Source organism: Ambystoma mexicanum, chromosome 12 (assembly GCF_040938575.1).
Source record: "Ambystoma mexicanum isolate Mex_15411 chromosome 12, UKY_AmexF1_1, whole genome shotgun sequence".
Lineage (NCBI taxonomy): Eukaryota > Metazoa > Chordata > Amphibia > Caudata > Ambystomatidae > Ambystoma > Ambystoma mexicanum.
Genome location: NC_090936.1, coordinates 190,807,965 through 190,830,002, shown reverse-complemented (window position 1 = coordinate 190,830,002; position 22,038 = coordinate 190,807,965). Strand labels below are relative to the sequence as shown.

The 22,038-nt window shown below is 44.2% G+C and overlaps 1 protein-coding gene across 1 annotated transcript in view; it reads right to left on the bottom strand.

Annotated features, from left to right (window-relative positions):
- Positions 1-20,848, bottom strand: part of PWP1 (PWP1 homolog, endonuclein) — a 429,968-nt gene extending 409,120 nt beyond the window's left edge. The window contains exons 1-2 of the mRNA XM_069628279.1: positions 20,690-20,848; positions 11,631-11,689 (exon numbers count right to left, since the gene is read on the bottom strand). Of these exons, the coding sequence (XP_069484380.1) occupies positions 11,631-11,689; positions 20,690-20,755 (125 nt within the window). The 5' untranslated portion in view covers positions 20,756-20,848. The remainder of the gene's footprint in view (positions 1-11,630; positions 11,690-20,689) is intronic.
- Between the last annotated feature and the right edge of the window lie 1,190 nt (positions 20,849-22,038).

Below are 22,038 nucleotides of genomic sequence, written 5' to 3'. Positions count from 1 at the left end.
ATTACCTGCCTATTGAATACCGGCCTTGTCTCTTTCTGTTGGATATGGCCGATTTATTGAATATGCCCCAAGTGTCCCAGGTATGGGACCTGAATATCCTGACAGCTAGCGCAGACAGGTCAATGCACAAAGACTTGATTGTCGATGTCACTAAGTTGAAGCCATATTTGAATGAGGGTACAAGGTTTAACTGGATACAATTCTTTCACCAATGGAGAAGTTGCTCTATGTTCTGGTTAGCCTTGGGTTTCAGCCAGTAGCCTGCGCAAACAAGGGCTGGCAGGGGATACAATCAGACCTTTGCCCAATGTGGGGCGCTTTCTCAGAAAAGACACAGCACTTTTTACTAACTTGCAGCAAGACCCACCACTTAAGACGTACCTGCGTCCCATCCTGAATAACGCAGGCATTTGTCATGTAATCCCTGCGTCTGTCAGATACCTGAGAGAATGTTTGCTTCCCTATGTGATCTTTGGAGCTGCAGGTTTTATCTATAGGGCATGGCTGCTGAGAAACAGGAGTCTGAAAAACGGTGTTGGTACTATGGTCAGTGACAACTAAGTGTCTGAGGCTGCGAGTATGTGCTCTCTTTGGCCATCATTGTGCTAATGTCCTGACTGTGTATCATCCGTGCCCCAACACTAGTGCATGGAGCTTAGTATGAAATATGCTGCTGATTTGTACTATTGATTTGTAATTCTATGAAATTTTTAAATTGTAGCCAAAAGTGTGCTTTTTCTAAGGTTTTTATGGTCGATCTACATTTGATGATCTTCCTTTTTATATGTATGTGGGCTTCTTTTTGTACTAATGTATTAAATGTCCATTGGAACTTAAAGATCAAAAACCGAATAAAAATGTGTTTGACAGACTGAATACTAAACTGAAATGAAAATTAGATATTTGAAAAGCCAATGCATATTGAATACCTAACTAAATGGAAACTTAGCATTGTGATAAAACCAGAACACGTTGAATATGAAATTAAATAACAATTTAGCATTTAATGCAAATAACTATACATTGAATACTGAACTTAATTAAGCCATGTATGAGAACACTGAACTTCGAGCTGAGAAGTAAACTCTAAAACATATGTGGCACAGTTAATCAATCTAAACCTGCAACTCTAATATATTAAAGGCTAAGGGAAACCAAACAGTGGACATTAATGAAAAAATGTAGTGCGACAAAGCTACAATTGGGAAAGGGGTGTGTGATACACAGAGGCAGACCCACAAGGCGACCAAAGAGAAGCCAGAGGAGTACAAGAATATACCCTAAACCAAGAGCCGAATAAAAGTGGTCAAGTGTCAGTCACTTGGTACTAAGAAGCTAAGTACCGAGGATCTATGTGGTTTTACCAAAGTGCGTAATTTCTAATTCAAAAATGTTGAATTCGATATGTGTCCTGCAGCAAAATCACACATGACTTAAGGCGCATCCCATAACCCGATCCCCCACCCGCCCCTCTATTTAATGGTTGGCAGCACACCTCGTTGTGTGCCACCGACTCCCCCCATCTCCCTGTGATGCCTGTTCCCTTCACTTACGTGGATGGGAACCAGTGGCGCAGGGTTCTCTTTTTTTTGTACAACTTTATTGTACAGGAAGCGGGGGACTCTGCTGCAACCCCCGGCACCACTGTAGCGAACAAGGATGTGGGTGACAGCCCCGCAACCCCTGCTTCCCTTATTCGCTACAATGGTACCGTATGGTAGATTTCATCGAAATTTTCGTACAGCTGAAATTCGATCAAATCTATCATATGTTTTGTTTTCATTCGAGATTTTGGGGAAATACACGCGTAGCCTGTGGGTGAAAGCTGAGGAGCCCAGGGTCCTGGTTGCGCGACCTGTGATGGGTGGACTGCGTGGTCTGACAACTGTGCCTATACCGGAGGACCCCAAACAGCGAAAGCTAAAGACATTGTGAAACAAGCCAAATGAAACCACTGTACTAGAGCTGGCGAGGAAAGCCAGAAAGAGGGTCAGGCTGACCGGCTGTTTGTTCAAGACTTCGACAAAACTAAGCAAGTATAATTCAATGTATTAAAGACTTGGGGAAGAGAACCCCAAGGATTGGTGCTGCGTGACCTCACTTTGAACTATTTTGTAACTTCTCTTGGGATTGGAGTCTAAAGACCGCTCTTGTTTTGAACTGTATTTGAAACTTAGGGAAGGGAAACACTAAGGACTGGTGTGGAACAATATCACCTTAAACTGGAGAAAGGTCAACTTTAAGCCTTTCTCATGGAACTTTCTTGTGCTTGGGCAAGGGGAACTGAACGGAAGCTGTGAGCTGGAAGTAGCTCATAACTTTGAGTTAAACACTGTTTCTTTTGACTTTGACATCCCTACACATAGGTTAATTGAAGTTTTGAGGGCAAGGATAGGACTTGGACACAGACAGACTTAAGTTGAACTATTTGACTCTAGTTTCATTCAGGTAGGGACACCCCACTTTAGTATAGGACAAGTTAGGCTTTCAACCATCCTGACATTTAAGTTAATAAATATCTTTTGTTTGAACTTGAAGTCTGTATCGTACTTCATGAAGCCTTCACAGTAAGTACTATAGTATCATATAAGCAAAATCATAAAAAACCAACTCAATACCTATGGTATGCAAACCAAGGTATAACCTTATTTAAAGGAGCAAGAAGCATGTGAAGGTGAGTCAAACCTAAGGTTAGACATTCAGGGTAGTAATATGCTTTTCTTGGGGAATAAGACCAGGTAAAATATAAGTTTAGAATACAATCAGTAGTTCAAGGGTAGTTGACATTCAGTTATGAGATCACATAATAAACCAACTTAGTTACAAGTATACTCCTTGGAACATTACATTTTAGAACTCAGTTCACAGCTAGTAAAACAACTCATACTTTTTGGAAGGGTCTCAAACACTTCAATAACTATTTTAGAATGCACTAAGCAAATTAGGGAAAGCAAAACTCAATTATGCTTTAAGAAAGTATTTCAAGGTTAAGTTAATGACCTATTGGTATATAAGGAACAAGTTACTTACCTTTAACTATTGTTCTCCAGCATGGGTCTGGCATGGATTCACATGCTCATGAATATTCCCTGTTGTCAGGCAGGGAATCCTTGGTAAGGAAGAAAAACAGTTTCACTTTCACTTACAAACTGTATTTCTACTCTAAACCAATCACTGAGCTATGGGTCATACCGCCCCCAGCCAATGACTGCCCTTTCCCTAGGCCCCTCTTCTGGCAGCCATCTTCAGAGTTGGTAAGCACGTAAAGTGGAAGTATGAACCAAGAAGAGCCACAGTGGGGAACGTCAGGAGGGTTCGCATGTGAATCCATGCCAGACCCATGCTGAAGAACAATAGTTACAGGTAAGTAACTTTTTCCTTCTCCAGCACGAGGTCTGGCATGGAGTCATATGCGCATGAATAAAGAATACATAGCAGTACAGCATTACACAACCACAGTAGGTGGCAAGGCTCAACAGAAGCAATTACTCTCACCTCAGGAACATGCTCACCTTCATGGGAACAGGTTACGTAGCACTGCTTGGCCGACCCTGGGCTCTTCTCTGGAATCCCGTTGACGCAGCAGAATCTCGGGAAGGTGTGTGTGGACCTCCACGTAGCAGCACTGCAGATGTCAAGAAAGGGCACACCAGACAGGAATGCCGTCGTCACAGCGATCGCTCTGGTGGAATGGGCTCTAGGGCAGCCGGTGCCTTGAACAAGGCCTTCCAATGGTTCACAGGACCAAGGTTCACAAATAGTTGAGACGTCTTCTGGAAACTTTTTGTGCGTGCCACATAGAACTTCAGAGCACGAGCCACATCCAGCGAGTGCAAAGTCTTCTCAGCCAGTGACGCCAGCTTCATAAAGAACAAAGGCAACACCAAAGGCTTGTTGAGGTGGAATTCCAACGGAACCTTTGGCCGAAGGGATGCGTCCGCAGCACCACCCTCGTGTCATGAAAAGTCAGATAAGGCTGTTTGCAAGATAGGGCCTGGATCTCACCTACCCTCCTGGCAGAGGTGATGGCCATGAGGAAAGCCATTTTCCATGAGATGAAGGGGGCCCCCCATGAGCCTCATCAGTACCGCGTTCGGTTCCCTTGCCGGTGCAGGCGCTTTCACCGGGGGGGGGGAACGATCAAAACAGTCTTTTGAGGAACTCCTTGACTAGACGGTGGGACCAAAGAGAAGACCGTCCTGGAGACCTGGTGTAGCGGGAGATAGCCACCAGATGCACCTTGATAGAGGCGTGCGCAAGCCCCACTTTGGCCAAGGACAACAAGTACGGAAGAATCTGCAGGGCTGTGACCCTCAAAGGGTTGATCTTCTGTGTCCAGCACCACTTTGCGAAACACTTCCACTTGTGCCCCTAGCACTTCAGAGTAGACGATGCTCTGGTCCTGGCAAGGACCTCCCTGCAGTCCACTGGCAACTCGTACCCTCCGAACTCTAAGGCTGCAGGAACAGAGCCTTCAGGTTCAGCGACCCTGGGTTGTGATGTAGGATTGCACCTCCTTCTCTGGCAAGCAGATCCGCGACCGCTGACAGCTTGACCGGGAGTGATGTTGACAGTCTGAGAAGATCCGGGTTCCAAATCTGCCTCGGCCATGCGGGGGCGACAAGGATCATCTTGCATCGCCACCGTTTGAGTTGATTGATGAGTCACAGCCGAAAGCAACGCGTATAGGAACAGGCCTTCCCACAGGAAGGAAAATGCGTCCCCCATGCTGCTTGGCTGGTGGAACCTGCTGGCAAGTATCTGGCATTTGGAATTTGTAGCCGTCGCAAACAGATTGATTTGGGCTTAAGTAGTGATGCAGTAAGAAAAACCAGTTCACATGAATGATACCCTAACTTTATACATCCAATCCCTATCTTGAATGGGGCCTTGTGCCCAAAAGCCACAAAGCTTTTTCTAGGAGAGGGGACAGATGTAAGAAGAGTTCTTGTGCTGGGGAAACATGTTCATGGAATTATTTGCGTGTAAAACTGGGATTTGTGTTCCATTCCACCCGTGAATCCCTGTTTGAAGAATGGGGATTTGCGGGCAGAATGGCATGCAAATCCGTGTTTTACACGCAAATAATTCCATGAATCAGGGCCTTAGCATTGAATATGTTATTGTATGCATTTCTACAAACCTAAGGTGACTGTATATATGTTTGTTAACTGAGTGTTGTGTGATAATACTACTCTATGTAGGAAGTTGTTGGCTTGAGGCTTTGGAACTTTCCCTGTCCACATGAGGAGGGTCTCAGACCAAGTTTATGGGGAGAATCCCATCAGATTCTTCACAACTGCCTGGGAAGGACATTTACATTTTTTATTAGAGATCCAGCAACTTGTACATTTTAATTGGTTGTGTGTCTTTGAGGTTAATATTTAAATTGAAAGTCTAATGTACGGCTATATTTTACTGTAAAAAGTATTTTGTATAACATTGTAATGGTGAAAGCGGAGTAAAGTCTTACTACTACTAATTGCTTGTTTCGTTTTTCATATTGTGCTTTGGGACTATAATAAATAATATTTTTGTACTTACCTGTCCAAATTGAATTATTGTGTGCTTCATGGTATGGACTCATTGTGGAACCCTGACTTCGCTCACTTTCTCCTGAGACTAAGCCTTGATCACTTTCCACGCTTGTCTTGATCAGGTTTGGCTAACCTCTCAGAGTTCCCCTATTCACTATAATTAGGGTAGCCTCCTGAAATCTATCCACCAGTGCACATTTTAGAAATCTGTCTTAACAGTGGACAAACCAGATAAAGGTTTATTCAGGCCCCCATCCAAAGACCAAGGACATGTGCAGCAGCAGCCAATCCTAACATTGCACAAATTACAAAACAGCCCCTCACTAAGAACCCAGCCTTGAGAGAGCAATAGAAAACCCATGAAGCCCAATAAGCAGGTCTGGGTTGGAGAAGCAGGAGGGTTGAGTTTGGACATTGAGTGGAGAGAGTTGGGAAAGTGGACACCTGTGAGAGCACAAGCTAAGAGGATTCGCAGCAGGGTAGAGCAGGAAGAGATGGTGAGAAATAAGACACTGAATGAATAAGCAGTAGACAACATCAGGTGGTGACAGAGGAGGTGGTAACATCAAGCATCAAAGCCAGTACAGAAAGATAGGGTGGTAACATCAGGATGAGGTAATGGTGGTCTGGAGATAGCAACATGAGGACGTAAGGGCAGTGCAGAAGAGTAGACGGCTAAAATAATCTCAGGAGGTGGAGAGGGCATAAAAGCGGAGGTGGCCACATGAGGAGATGAAGGTGGAGCCGGGAGGAAGGGAGGAGTCCTAAAGTCAGACAGGAGGTTTCCGGCTGCCAAAATTAACCCTACATAGGTTCAGAAGGTGGGAGAAGGAACAAGGGGTCACTGGGTTACAATAGGTTCAGCGAGGCAAGAGGGGAAAGAGCACATGGGACCCCATTTAAAGCAGACCTCGAGAGATCAACAATCTGCACATCTCTCTGAAGAATACTCCCAGCGACTCATCTCATGTCAAGTCTACTGCCCCAAATTAGTCTTTGGTATGGGACCCCAGGAAGCCTGGAAGTAGTGCAGCTGGAGAATGGTTTGCAACACCCTAGAACCTCCCCAAGGAAGTGAGGCTTTGCAGAAACCCCTGTTGAATTATTAGGATGAGAAAAGACATTTGAGGTAACAAGAGTCCCAGAAGCCCAGCATAATTAGGACAGTCTGTGTGGGACCTCCCAGAGATGGAGATGGTCATATCAGACTAAAGAACAGCTCTCCGGACACAATTATAGACTTGTTCCGTAAATATCCATGTTTTTTCAGAAACATTTTTTTGCATTAATTCACAATTTGCAGAAATTTGGCATTACTATTTAAGAGCCACATACACTTTGTTACACATCCTATGTACAAAATCATGCATTAACTTTCAGTGGACTTTTACTTGTGTTTTGTGGTCTCAAGAACCAGATAAGCCATAATCTTAGCAGTATAGAATGCATCCTGCTGCTATGTGTAACAAATCCTTGGATGTTGTCCTTTCTTCTCTGGGGAGGGGGTGAGCCCCTTCCCATGAGGCCAGGGAGGTGAGGCTGCTACACGATAGTCCCCCTGGGGTTGGAGCTCAGCAGGTGGATCTCATGGGTAGGGAAGCCCCCGATAGATTATATGGCTCAGGGTAGTCTGCCACCAGGTAGGTATCCTCATAATGGCTTTAAGAGAGGGAGCAGTCTTGTCTTGGGCCCTTTACTATTTTAGAAAATACTGTACAGCTCAAGTTTATTGCCTTGTACCTATTTAATCTTTATGTGGTGTCTGTGCGCTTTTCTCAGTATATCTGTGCAGTGTTTTCTTCTTGTGTAATTGATTGGTCATAACTGTACCTAGCTGAAAACCCATCCTGTCCACATTGCAAAACCTGACTGTTCTGCTACGTTACTCCTTGGGAGAGTTTTGGTCTAACTTGCTTAACACCCACATGTCCCCCCTTAGAATAGCTCCCTTCACACCGCTCAACGGTGGGCTGTGGAAAAATCTCCCTAACACTGCATTTTCGTTTTACTGAATAGCATTATGTAAAGATATATGTTGAGTAATATTCTGGTGGACATTCCCATATTTTATACTACATTGGTTTCATGGTGTTCTTAACTACTATGCTCCTCTTCCGAGAGCGCTGCCTTCGGTGATACACATTTGCCGCTGGGAGAATCGGGCTACCCATCTTTAACCTGTACACCAACTCTTTGGAAAAGGTACAGATCGACAAGCATTTTGATTTACCATCTGCATCCAGTTAGCAAGGACCCCAAAGGAGACTCCAGGGCTTAATCGACACCTTGGGAGAGTTTATGAAGGAGAGCGATCTCTCCACAAACATGAATAATTCTAAATGCCTAGTTATTGGTGGGAAGATGGGACAACTGCATTCCTTGAATTTAGAAGGTACGTGGAAGAGCAAGTGAATCAATTCATTTTTTTACGTGGGGTGGGAGGGACACACTTTCCCAAAAACGTAGAGCCTCACCCAATTTAGACAAACAAACTGTGGCTGTGGAAGAGACTGATGTGGCTTACTGGTCAATCAAAGAATTATTTGGGAAAGCAATCAATTACAGACATATTGCAAATGTACCATGCCAGTTTAAAAGCAATTGCCCTTATGGTTTAGGTGTTTACGTATATGGACCATATGCTGATAAACAAGTGTTTAAAACTACTTTATTTTTTATTTTTAAACGATTACTTTGCCAAATTTGCCAGTTAATTTTGTAATATATAACGAATTGGGCCAAAGCTACATTCTGGGTTGCAATAAATCCAGGCCAGTTTATTTATGGTTGTCCTCATCAGCCAACCCACATGCAGCACTTCCAAGGTGGCTATTAAGGAATCTTTGCGCCAGGAAGTTTTCAAGTAGAACACCCTCGTGTCGACCGTGAAGTGCTCTACACTTTTCTTTCAACCATAACAGATTGTGGGCGTAAATGGTTTGTACACTTCTATATAAACAAATTCAAGCTATGGGGGAAAGAGGACGAGCTGACGAAGAAGAAAAAAATAAAACGGTTGCCCTTAATTATCAGTACTTATGCTCGGATAGAAGAGTACCTAGTATTGATCACAGAGCCTTCCGACAGGCTGTGGCACTTGAGGATCTGAAACATTGGCTGTATGGGGACATACTAGAGGCAACATCCATTGGTCCTTTCGACCCAGAATATAAATAAAAGGATATATGTTTTACTTTGACGGGCTTCAACGCTTCTTTCGCTCTTGAGGTCATGACGCTTTAGATTGTGCTGCATAGCACTCTTACACCTCAAACTGATTCTAGAGCCTTGATGTGGCACTGGCGCTAAAACGCTTCTTAAAAACAAAATTTAGAAAAAGAACTAGGGAGAGCACTTTGGATTTCTTTTTATTGTGCAATTGTTTGATTTATTGCATGTTTTAATAAGAATGAAAATTACTTTTATGGTATTTGTACTCAAATTTAGATGAAAGAAGTGTCATGTGGACCTTTTGTTAATCCTGTTGCATAGCTGTTGGTAGACTCCTCTCACACCCTACATCCTCCTAATACCCAACAATACCCAGCAACAGATGTGCCAACTGCATATCAGCACCAAGTACCTTTGGTTGGAAATATCAGCAGAACTATACAGAATGGTGTTACTTGCTGACAGGAAATTTGCAGGATCTCTTTTGGGGATGGGGGGGGGGAGAATGGCAACTTCAGCACTGCTACACTATAATTTTAGCCACAGCACAGAACTAATAGAGTCAAAGATCTACCCACAGATTTACCCAGCAAGTCTATCAACTCTGATGGTGGTCAACTAATACCAATGGTTGTCCACAATTTTGCAACTTCATGGAAATTTAGCACTTCATGAGAATTCCTAAGTAGTGTGACAAAGCAGGGAAATGTGTCCCTTCTCCCCAAGGGGGGACCAGCCCCAATGACCCTAGTGAAGTGAGCCACTCTGCAAGACACTCCCTAGGTGTTTGGGCAAGCAGGATCTCACTGGAAGTGACTCCACCTTTAGGGACGAGGACTCCCAGGGTAGACTAAGAAACCCGATGACATCTGTACTCTCTGCCTATTCAGGACCAGAGCAGTTGTAAAGGTGATAAAGCATTTCGATTTGTCTAAAAAACATGCTGAACCCTCATCAGACTTACTACAATATAATCAGAAGCATGTTACTTACCGGGACCAAGACTCCTATAAGAACAGGGAAGTCCTTAGTTGGAGGGGGGATTCCCTGACGTGCAGCTGAACGGCAGGTGAGGAGCCGCTCAGAGCGCACTGTGCCGCTGGAGTGCGGAGCGCAGGGAGCCTGAAGGCAAGACCATGCAGAGGACATGGGCGCATAGACCGCAGACCTTCGCTAAGCCCAGGAAAGCTGGGGTTGAAAGCTCTGCCACCCAAGGGGGTGGGGGGAGAGAGAAAGGGAGAGAAAGAGAGAGAGAAAGAGAGAAAGAGAGAAAGAGAGAAAGAGAGAAAGAGAGAAAGAGAGAAAGAGAGAAAGAGAGAAAGAGAGAAAGAGAGAGAGAGAGAGAGAAAGAGAGAGAAAGAGAGAGAAAGAGAGAGAAAGAGAGAAAGAGAAAGAGAGAAAGAGAAAAAGAGAAAGAGAGAAAGAGAGAAAGAGAAAGAGAGGGAAAGAGAGAAAGAAAGAGAAAGAGCAAGAAAGAGAATGAGAGAGAAAGAGAGTGAAAGAGGAGAGAGAGAGAGACCCCGAGCCCCAGTGAGGCACAGAGAAGGCTGTCACCACAAGAGGCAACCAAGCTGCCGGCAGAGACAAACGCTGCCGACGCAGGCATCGCCAACCCTCCCTGGTGGAAGTGCATCGTAAAACCAGGTACACAGGCCGTGCAGAAAAAGTGTGATGGGCAGTTGACTGCTATAAGGGGGGGATCCAAACCATGAATGATTTACGAGCAGAAGAGTTGAGAACCATCTAAAAGAGGACAGGGGCGTCCTGAGGGATACAGAAGAATCCCAAAGTTAAGACAGTCAAGAGAATCATATTTGCAAGTCCCGAGAAGGAAAAGGGACGCAAAGCCTGGCTCGCAGCTGCAAGGGGACTCTAGAGGGACCACAAACAGCCTATGAAAGAGCAGAGGGGTCCTGAGAGACATACAATGTGATAGTATTGAAAGTCAAAAGGATAGTGAAGTACCAAGTATGATGACCACACTATCCAGAATGGAAAGACTTGAGAGAGCCAAGTGGGCCACAGAAAATGACAGTCTTGGGAAGAGAGAAGTCGAACAAGCCATTGGATTAAAGCTTTGATAAGTAGAAGGAGTGAGGAATGACTGACTTTGTACTTTTTCTTGGTGAGAATTGTTTTGGAAATCCTAGCCAAGAACCATGTCCTGGGAGGAACATTTGTGCTGAAGAGAGTCTAAACAAAGGGGGGCAGCTGGGAAGAGTTGCAAACCCCAGGGTGAAAACATGATTATTTTGTTTCTTTTCATCTAGTGGCAGGGCCAGGTAGTTGGACAGATTAGGACGGAGGACTGTTTGGTTATTCTGTCGAGCAACTTAATTTAGGTTCCTAGGAAGGAAATCCACTGTTTAGCTGTAGGGAAAATGAGGTGTTTTCTTTTATTTGAATAAACACAAATTAAACAATGTCATTTGGTCCGAGTCTTGCTTCTGGTTTGCCATAGCAGCCACACACGTGTAATGTGTTGTCGGATGAAATTCAGGGATTAAAAATGTCAACCTGCAAGTTAACTAGCTAGACAGAAAGTTACTTGTTCCCTCACCTCTCCACATACACACCACCCCATTTCTCACCAACAGTCAATTTATAGCAACTGGCTAGTGGATGAGTGCACATTTTGAGACCTTGCTAAATGATATCTTTTCATGGCAGCACGGAGACCCAAACACAGCTTCTGGGAGAAGCTTCAATTTTCCTGATCAAACAATTTGGTTGTAAGCAGGAGATAGGCAAATGTCAGTTTTGTTTCTCATTCCAGTAAAAAGTCACTATTTAATTTTCCGATGTCAAACACAAGCACCAATAAGGATTTTAGTGGGAACTTGTTTGAATTTCTGTTCCAGCCTGCACTTTTCGAAAGTAATCATCATTCCCAACATTAAAATATGCATGGCAGGGACTTACTTCAGTTGTTCTTTTGCCTCTGAAATCAGCCTCCTTAACTCTTCTTCACTAAGCTTCACCTAAAGGGAAAAAGAAATCCACCTTAATTCAGTTCGGTTTTCAATGTAATCTAGAAACATCTTCAAAATACCATCAACCTGCCTCTCCCTCTCTCTGGATGTGGAGGTTAGAAGCCTTCTGCCCAAATGCACCTCAAGCAGAACACAGGTTTTTGAACAGAAGCATTGGAGAAAGCCTACTACTAAGGAGATTTTATGTCACCAGGCTCACCAACCAATAATCCTAAACACAATCTCTGATTGCATAACCACACTCGTCTTGTCCATCCAGGAGACCACACATGTAAAACCAGGAGCATAGTTCATGCCACACAACCTTCTTCTGAGGCCATAGTGAAACACTTGTGTATAGGCGCGTTACAAATGCCATATCATATCATATCATAGATACTTATCGGACCTCACTCCTGCACACAAAAAAGCAGAGGACCGGCTCATTCTCAGTTGTAGAGCCCACACTACTGCAAGATGCAAATGAGCGAACTTGCACCAAATTGACACGCAGGAGTTAGGGAAGGCCCAAACATGAACACCTTGTGCCTCTGAAACCACTACCAGATCATTCACAAAATGAACAAACGTGCACTAACATAGACACCAAGAGGCATCCAAAATCCAAAGCTTGAATACCCTGTGCCATTGGAAGCACATCTAAATAATATGCAAACATGGAAAAAACAACACATACCAACAGTGACACAAAAGAGTTGCTCAAGGCCGAAAGTCTTACCATCCTGTGTCGTGAGATCACCTACCCTCCACTCACACAAATCAAAATCACTGTCGTGCTGACAGAGAGCACTGAAGCAAGTAAATGTAGAGTTTCTGCTATACCAAAACTGCCTAACATAACTAAAATATGTTCATGGCAAAGAGAGCTTGAGAGATGCATATGGGAAGAGCCAGGTCTTAAATGCATTCCAGAAGACAAGTTTATCCTCTTTGCTTCGGACTGCTAAACAGGATCGAGTTGGACTAAGAGAGAAGATCCCTCTATTCTGGTCAATTTAGCGACTGTGGTGACAAGGTGGAGAACTGTGCCTGATCTCGGGTTTCTGGTGGCCATTTAAGGTGTGAGCTTGTGTTGTAGACATTCTGGGCCTGTGTTGTGCAGAGCACAGTGGGTAATGCACATTGCCTTGAAGGTGGATTGTCCCCCGATCGGAAGCCAGTGAAGGACACGGAGGGCAGTGTGATGTGTTCTCTGGGGCCTAGGGCAAGAAGGAGCCTTGCTGCTGTGTTTTGAACCCGTTGGAGTTTTGTACGTTGTGATGCGGGGGCGGCCATGTACTGGGTGTTGGCATAGTCTAGGCGAGAGAGGACGATGGATGCGATATGGGTATGTGAGGTAGGGGAGGATGCGTTGGAGAATGCATAGGTGTAGATAGCAGGATTATGACAATGAGTTGATGTGATAGTGTCAGGTCTGAGTCCAAAGTGCCTCCAAGTTTCTTTACTGTGTTGTGGTGGGCGTAGAGAACGGGGCAAGCGGGTGGGTTTGGTGCTTAAGAGAGCACTTTTCCCGCAGATCACGATTACATATTTTCCGGGTTTAAAAAGGAGGTGGTTAGTAGTTATCCGATGGTTGATATCCGTGAGGCATGAAGCCAGGTCAGGGGTGGTGTTGGAATAGTCCTTTGGGATCTGTGAGAAACCTGAGGGTTTTCTACCTCCTATTCCCCAAGGATCCTCTACACAGAGGAGCCAGGGAAAGGCCATCGCTCTTGGATCCCGACCCTGGGGGTGGACAAGCGAGGGAGGATTACCTGGGTGGAGGGGTCTGTGGGGACTGGGAATGGGATGCCCTTAGGTGAGACATGGTAGCCCCCTTTTCCTATTAAGGAACAACCTAACCCCCCCCTAGCCGTTATGGCTAGGGGGGGATAACAAGACCTTTCCCCTTATTTTCCCACAATTCCCACCTAATAGAACTGAGACGAGGAAGAAGCAATCAAGAGTAGTAACATTAGTAACCTAGTTTACCACTTTGGTACTGAGACGAAGAAGATGCCTGTAGATGGATATGAGAACCAGGCATGTCCAGCTAAACACTTTCCAGAGGATCAGGGAATTAGGTTTAATGCGCAACGCCTGAAAGTGATTAAGAACTATATAGAGCACTTCTCCTAGCCAGAAAGAGAGTAAAACTGGGAGTTGGAGTGGAAGTCAGACTGTAGGTCGGAGCGGAGGTCGAAGTGAAAGTCCCGACCGAGAGTAACCACAAAGACAACCATGAAAGAGGAGTGAAAAAGCGAACCACTGCTGGAAGCTGCAGGAAGCTGCAGGAATCTGATCTGTGAAGCAGAACGCGTCGAGGCGCTAATACCGCAGATGTGTGAATCGGGTCTTGTGTCTAGCGCTGGAGCAGGAGCTCCTTTCTGTATGGTCGGTGCAGCGGGTAGCGGAGCTGATGATGTCTTTCCCTAAAAGCCCTCAGAAGAAAGCTTGTTCTCGCAGAGTGTGCCAGGAACCCCCCCGCCACCAAGTATCGTTGGGATAGACTGGAGGGCCCTGAAAGCAGTAGTAGAGCACAGAGCAGCACGCACAGCAAGGAGAGAAAAGTGCAAGCACCAGTGTGTCTCAAACGCATATGGCGATGAATGAAAGCCAGTTTCTGAAAGCGTTTGCATGCAGAAATAGTAACATCGAAGTTGCAATCCACTATCGGAATAGGTCCCGCTAAAGGAACTCTTGTGCAAATTAACTGTTCTTTAATAATGAACTGGGATCTTTGAATCTAACATCACCCAAAGATAAAGAAAACACAAACAATGAATGTTTAATCCACCAGAAGTCCAGAAAGTTGTTGGGTAAATTAAGGAGAGACTTCCTTAACAAATTACAGAAGAAAGAGTGAATATATTATTTAAATGTGTGGCATCAAAAGCAACCCTCCCCCCAAATGTACTGAGAACCCTGCATTGTCAAAGCCAAGAGCTAATCATGTGACTGGCAGAGGGGAAGGGACATACTGTGAAAAAGCCAAAAGGCTAACCCGGCGAAGGCAAACAAGTGTGAATCTATATCTAGGATTCATGGTTGCGTGACCTGTGATGGGTGGAACGTGCGGTCTGCCAACTACGCCTAGACAATGGAACCTGCAATTGCGAAAACCAAAGACATTGTAAACTTAGGGTACTGGGTTGCGCGACCTGTGAAGGGTGGACCGCGTGGTCCGACAACTGCGCCTACACCAAAGAACTCTAAAATTGGAGAAGACAAAGACACTGTGAAAGAAGTATCCCAAAAGGACTATTCACTTGGCTTGGAAGTGTGCTTTGTTTTCCTTTGAAACTGAATTGCTTTGAACTTGGGGAAGGGAACCCCGAGACCCATCTGTGATATTGCTTTGAACTTGGGGAAGGGAACCCTGAGATCTATCTGCAATATTACCTTGAACTTGGGGCAAGGAACCCCAAGGGTTGTTTTTGAACTATATCACTTTGTACTGGAGAAAGGTAATCTTGAGACTTTTTTTGTGGAACTTTCTCATACTGGAGAAGGGGAGCTGAAAGAAAGCTGTGAGCTGGAGGAATCTCAGAACTTGGAGTTGAACACAATTTCTTTTGAATTTGATATCCCTACACATTGGCTAAATTTAGATGTCAGGGCATGTATAGGTTTTGAACACAGACAGACTTTTAAATTGATCGATTGCAGTCAGAATTTCCGTAGTTTCATTCAGGTAGGGAATCCAACCTTAGCATAGGGCAAGTTAGGCCTTTTACCATGCTGACATTTCGTATAATATAAAGTATTTTACTTTGAACTTTAAAGTCTGTTGTCTGTGTTTTGCTTCAAGATGCCTTCAAAGACCCTAAGGAGGATTTTGGCCTCATCTCCATAGTTGTAGCAAGACAGGCCGTGTGAGCGGATTATAGCAGGGAGGGGGCTATGGTACAGGTCATAGTGCAGAGGAGATAGAGGTGCCCTGCGGTACGCTGTGGGAAACAGGGCAAGGAGTTGAGGAGAAGGGAGGCATGTGTATTATGCAGCACCATACACCCATTTCCAGACCGCCATCTGGGCACCTTCAGAATACTGACAAAGAAACTACATGCACACTTGTACATCTGATTTCAGTCTCTGTTAACCCTAACCACTCAGATTTTCATGTTCAAACTAAACACATTCAGAGCCACTCATGCAATCTCTTAATAACCCACATATGAGACAGCAAACAACAGACATTTGCACATAATCAACCGACCAATATATCTCACCACCCCCGTCAATGCATACTAGTACAATGGGCACACAAAGCCTCTTTTCTTGACACAAATGCCACAATTCTCTGAAACAAGAAACTCATGTATAGGCCGAGCTCAGGGTACTTCCAGTCTGTGTGTATTGCATCAACACAAGATCACAACAATCTTGTCTTGTACTTACACTCTGATCCTAACTAAACAAACAACATCAACTCTCCTTTATAGCCTCCAGAGCACATAAGAAACCATACAGATGGCAGCAGTGCAGGGTTCGAAATTGAGAGTCAATGCACAGGCTCTAAAAACCACTGGGTGTCTGGCATCACCCAGTAGGCAGGAGCTACTGCAGAGGAACCAGGAGCTACCAGAGATGCTCCTTTAAGTGTTTGTTCATTTTGTATCAACTATTGTGTTTAAGTGTGTATTAGATGTGTGTTTTCTTATTCTTCTTTATTAACATTCTCAAATACTCCAAGTGAATGTTACATTTACAAGTTTGGAAGACACCAGTTGGCCCTAGGAGCCAAGAGTAGCTCCTGAAGCTGTTGATTTCAAGGCTACAGCAGGAGCTAAATAGATCCCACCTCCACTCAATTTCGAACCCTGCCGTGTGCTGAACAAATTCCCACCAACATAACATTTATAATATCAGTAACAACTAGACCACAGGATGTTTTAGATGAGACCGTATGGCACATGAAGTCCATACAAGACCATACTACAGAAATCAGTAAAGGAAAGGGTTGGTTGTACAAAATGTAACGAATCCCATGATGTTGTTACTGCTTCCAAAGGGGGAGCTCATTCGCATGAGGCCGGGGTGGTGAGGCCTCTACCCGATAGTCCCCCTGGGGTTGGTACTGAGCAGGTGGATTTCATGGGAGGTGAGACCCTCTTTGTGACCAGTGACGACCACATCGGGCGAATGCAGTATTCCCACCCAACACACAACCCTGGTGCCCCTTTCCAGAGTTTCCCCACCTTCCTCTCCACTTGCAGTCAACATCCCATCTACTTTCCTAAGGCAACTCCAATAGAGAATATTGAGACAAGGAAGAGTACTAGTGAGTTACAATCTCAATACTCACTTAGTACTGAGACGAGGAGTACTAGTGAGTTACCATCTCAATACTCAGTACTGAGACGAGGAGTACTAGTGAGTTACCATCTCAATACTCAGTACTGAGACGAGGAGTACTAGTGAGTTACCATCTCAATACTCACTTAGTACTGAGACGAGAAAGACGACTAGTGTTATCTCAATACGCACCTGGGACTGAGACAAGGAGGGAATGCGGAGCAATAAAAAGTCAGCGCTGGAACCACTTTCAGAAGTCTAGTGGTTCACGGTCCATGATTGGCAGAAGGAAGATAAAAACCAACAAAGGACTTGACAGAGTGTTAAACCCTTCCAGGAGGAACCCAGAATGACAAGGTGAGCGCGACGTACAGACAGGCGCTGACTGGGATGCCGTGCAGAGGAGGAGAGAATCTGGGGTTGGTCAAGAGCGTGAGGAATGCACGGCCCAGAAACTGAACAACACTCCAGGCGTCCCAGAGACAGGGGGACCGCGCAGTCGCACTAGCATGCTGTCCCCGAACAGAAGAGACCTGCGGAGCCACTGCAGGAGGGGAGGAGCTCTAGGAAGTTGCCGGCATACCACAAGTGAGTCCAGCAGCCTCAAGGGAGCCAGCCCTCATGAATATCAAGCACAAGGTACGCGCGAAGCCACAGGGGCTTGGAAACTTCAAGGTCATCGTAAAAGCCAAGAGGCGAGTCTGGGACTCGCAACCATATAGTACATACATAGACGTGTACTAAGGTTTGGTAGGAAAGTGAACCAAACCCACAGAAAGCAGGAGTAAAGCCGGAAAGGAGAGTACAAGAAACTGTCTAAGGCTTGGCAGGAGAGTGAACCAGGTTTACCGCTTGGAAAGAACATCCGGGCAATGCGTGAACAGTGCATCACTTAGTGAGAGGGAACCAGGTCTGCATCCAATGGTCAGGGACCCGTCCAGCTTGGAGAGAACATCCAAGCAAAGCTGTTCAGCGTAGTAGCCATAGAGGGTAAACCAAAGCTACCACTCCAAATAACAGATTTGTATGCCTGAGGAATGATGCGGAAATAAAGACATTTCTCCAACATCCAAGGAGTTGCTGGAGTTAGACAAAGAGAATCTAACTAGAACTGCCTTTTTTGACCAGGGGAAGGGAGACACCCGTCTGGATCAAGAAGACACCTCCTTTTTGTTTATGCAGCATAGTGCGTAAGGGACAGCGTTCTGTTTTTGACACCAGACAGTGGGGCAATTACTTTGGACATTCTGACACTAGTTATTTCCACTGAGGCGGGGAAACCCCTCTTAGAGTTAGGGAGAGTTGGGGTTTTCATTTCCTTTTGCACCTTTGAATACAAGTTTATAGCCAACACCATGACCCCTCTGCGTCAGTCTTACTTCTGCACCCTTACAATAGGTACATTTCACATATTGTTGATATTTATTAAGGCACATATATTGAGAGATGTTGGTACTCTTTTTGACCATGCAGTCGGTAAATGACTGGGGAGGCGCAATGTCTGCATTTTAAATCATACCTTTGCTTGCTGGAAAAAGTTTTTTTTGTATTTAACATGTATTAATTTAGCATCTAGATTTTTTGTACAGTAAACACATCCAGAATCAAAACATATAAACACATAAGTTCATAAAATACATGCATAAGATTCCACATTCAATTAATAGTCGAATCCTAGATCTATTATAAAAGCACTGTGAACACAAATAAAATCACAGTTAATAGTTACAATTTAAAACAAACATTCCGGGAAGATAGCTTATCAAAAAGAAAAGTAGCTATTACTTTTACCATTTCATAAAGTGCCTGTACAATCTCTCACTTTAACATCAATAATTGACCCAATCAGTCCCTTCATTACTTTAGCGCTACCAGACGAAAATGTTTCAAACATCTTAGCAGCTTTAATGTGAAGTATAGCTCATCACCCTAGACAATTCGCTGTGAAAACATCTCTGTTTTGATCCAAGTTGAGTCAGCTACAAATTTACCAAAATATTGTTGCCTACATTGTGACAGTCACGAACATTCTATCACAATATGCCTTAGAATATCTACTGTTCCCAACTCTTTACAGTGCTCACTGCCATAGTTTTGAAGAATGGCATTGCTTCTAGTCAGTTTAATCTCTCCAGTACGGAGTCGATTTAACTGGAATCTTAGGAACTGTAAACGCTAAATCGAATTCAGCAACCAATTCCCACTTCAGGCATAACTATGAATACTGTACCGAGTATCACTCCAATCTTTATTAAATTGACTCCTTTTTGGCTGTTACATTCTCAACCAATTAGGAGTGGGTGATCGCGCAGCTTGCCACGATACCTTCTACTGTTTGGTTAAAAATATATATTGGGCATGAATTTCTCTATTCCCTCGACCAGGGACAAATACCGTCTTCATACAGAGAATTTTCTATAGGCATCAAGATTTTCGAACATAATTATAATTACACAATATTTTGCCAGTACAACCACCTTTTAAGTATTAGTGCCAGTTCACAACGGACCACTGAGTTAGCAACTTGCTGACAGATTCAACACTCCCTTCCATATTTGCCCTTTAATCACATTCAAATCTATCCTATCTACTACTAAATTGATTTCCAAGCCATACAAAAGGGCAGGTACAACCTTTCTGACATAAACATGTATCAACAGGAAAATTGTGAAACGACAATACTTCTAATTAATTCTCTTCATTTGTGCAATAAAAATATTCACTTAGAATTCAATCCAAGTGAGTAACTTCAATAGTTGGATTTGACCTTAACTGGAAACACAAATACTTTAACTCTTTTGTGGCTACCAACGCTTTTCTATCTGCAAACCATCTGACGCCATAGCTTTCTACCCTTTGACTACCAATTTTGTTTTGCACATTAATTTTAAAATCATTTAAAACAGCATATGCAGTAAAAAGAATGTAATAGCCTTTGCAGCCCATGCCGAGCATAGTCCATTAAAAGGACTCGTCTGCATACCCCCAACCATCATAAATGATGGCCGTCAATTTTAGGAGATACAAATGCGACTCGAGGTAGATTTTCCCCAAGCAGACCATCGTTACGTTCTATTTCGTTACTGGTTGCCCCCTGCATGTTCAACCTAACCTTCAACTTATTATCCGAGTGTAAAAAAATAAGAATATTCAGCAAACTCTCATGCAAGCCCCATTTTTATCAGTTTCTGCCACAACTTGTTACAAAAGCCATGGAAAGGTCAATGCTAGCAACAAATAACGGTTGTCCAGACCTCGGATTTGCACAGTAAGCCAGGGCCTGAATTATAAACCCATTAAGAGATGTACAGTGGCTGGAAAGAGTCTTTTGGCACTGCCACATAGCCCTTTAATATTTTGGGAGATACTTTGAAGCTACGCGTGAGAGATCGGTTTGTGTGCATGTTAATACATGTGTAGGTTGTTACTGGAGTGTAACAGTCTGCCATTGTAATGCTATACATGCCAATGTGACACATATCAACAGAAACATGTTTACGTTTGTGTGAGAGCGTATCTCCCACACAACATTAAGTGCTACACACTGTGTCTCCTGTGAACTTTCTGTTTGCATTGAAGCATGCTGGCGGTACGATTCGTTACTACACCGGATTTTAACCACGTTGAACCTTTGCCTGCACACCGTTAGAGGGGTCTGTGTTCATCAATCGCCTTTAGTTACTTATGTACATTACTTTGTCGCTGTCTCACCCTGTCCGGAGTCTCCTTTGCGACGCCCCTCTGGACCCAAGACACGCATGTGATCTGACAGCTCATGGCGTGTTGCTCCTGAGTACTGAGGGAAGTGTGGATAGGAGCCTCCTAGGCAGCGACTCGTTTCAGCAGAAGAAACGGGGAAAGGACTGTGCTTACATCACGTGACACAAACTCTGTAGTTCGCGCATGCGTGGTGTCCCGGGTCTCCGCCCCGCCCCTCTACGAGACAACTCAGCCGAGAGCTTGTCATTTTAGACAGGCTCGAGTGTTGTGTGAGGGTTTATTTCAAAGTACGATTGCAGAGGGCTTTACTTGCTAATACTACTTGAACCTGCCTTAAAGTGCAACTTATAAAGATGTTCAATGCACATTATCCAATCGCTTGGAGGTGTCTGAATTTGTGTTTGATTTCTTCATACATAGGACCACATTGTAATAAAAGTCTGATGTCACAATGCTTGCATTGAGACATGTCAGACTGGTGTTTCAATAAAAAAAAAAAAAAAAAATTTAGAAATAGTGTTGTTTGCTTTGTTAAAATCGTTTTGCACAACGGCCCCTGTACTTCCGAAGAGCCTGCTCCTCTGGGGGTGTTTCATGCTAGCACGGGTTTCCATCGCAGATTGCAACCCATGGACTTATCATGTATCCACCGCCGCACCTAGAAGATCCTCCAGTGCCATGTTTAAGGGGCCAAGTCCAAAAAATATAAGTGGGCGACTCATCAATAAACGCAATGGGATGTGACGTTGCCAGAAATGAGCATATCAAGCTTTGCTTAACCACCCAAATTGCACAGGACAAATGGCATTTGCCTTTCATCAAATCAAACGGGCCGGAACGCTACCCTTATATATATAATGGAAGCAAAACTCACCTGAAAATGAGGCAAACACACAAGAAGAACATTTTGGAAATGGGGAAGGTTGAACAATGTGCTGTCATTAACCCATTACTGCCCAAAATCTACATTTGCACGCGAAAAAGTTCCCGGAACGGGCCGGAACGCTACCCTAATATATAAAATGGCAGCAAAACTCACCCGAAAACGATGCAAACACAGATGAAGAACATTTTGAAAATGGGGAAGGTTCAACAATGTGCTGTCATTAACCCATTACCGCCCAAAATCTACATTTTCACATGAAAAAGTACCTGGAATGGGCCGGAACGCTACCCTAATATATAAAACGTCAGCAAAACTCACCTGAAAATGATGCAAACACACATGAAGAACATTTTGAAAATGGGGAAGGTTGAACAATGTGCTGTCATTAACCCATTACTGCCCAAAATCTACATTTTCACATGAAAAAGTACCTGGAATGGGCCGGAACGCTACC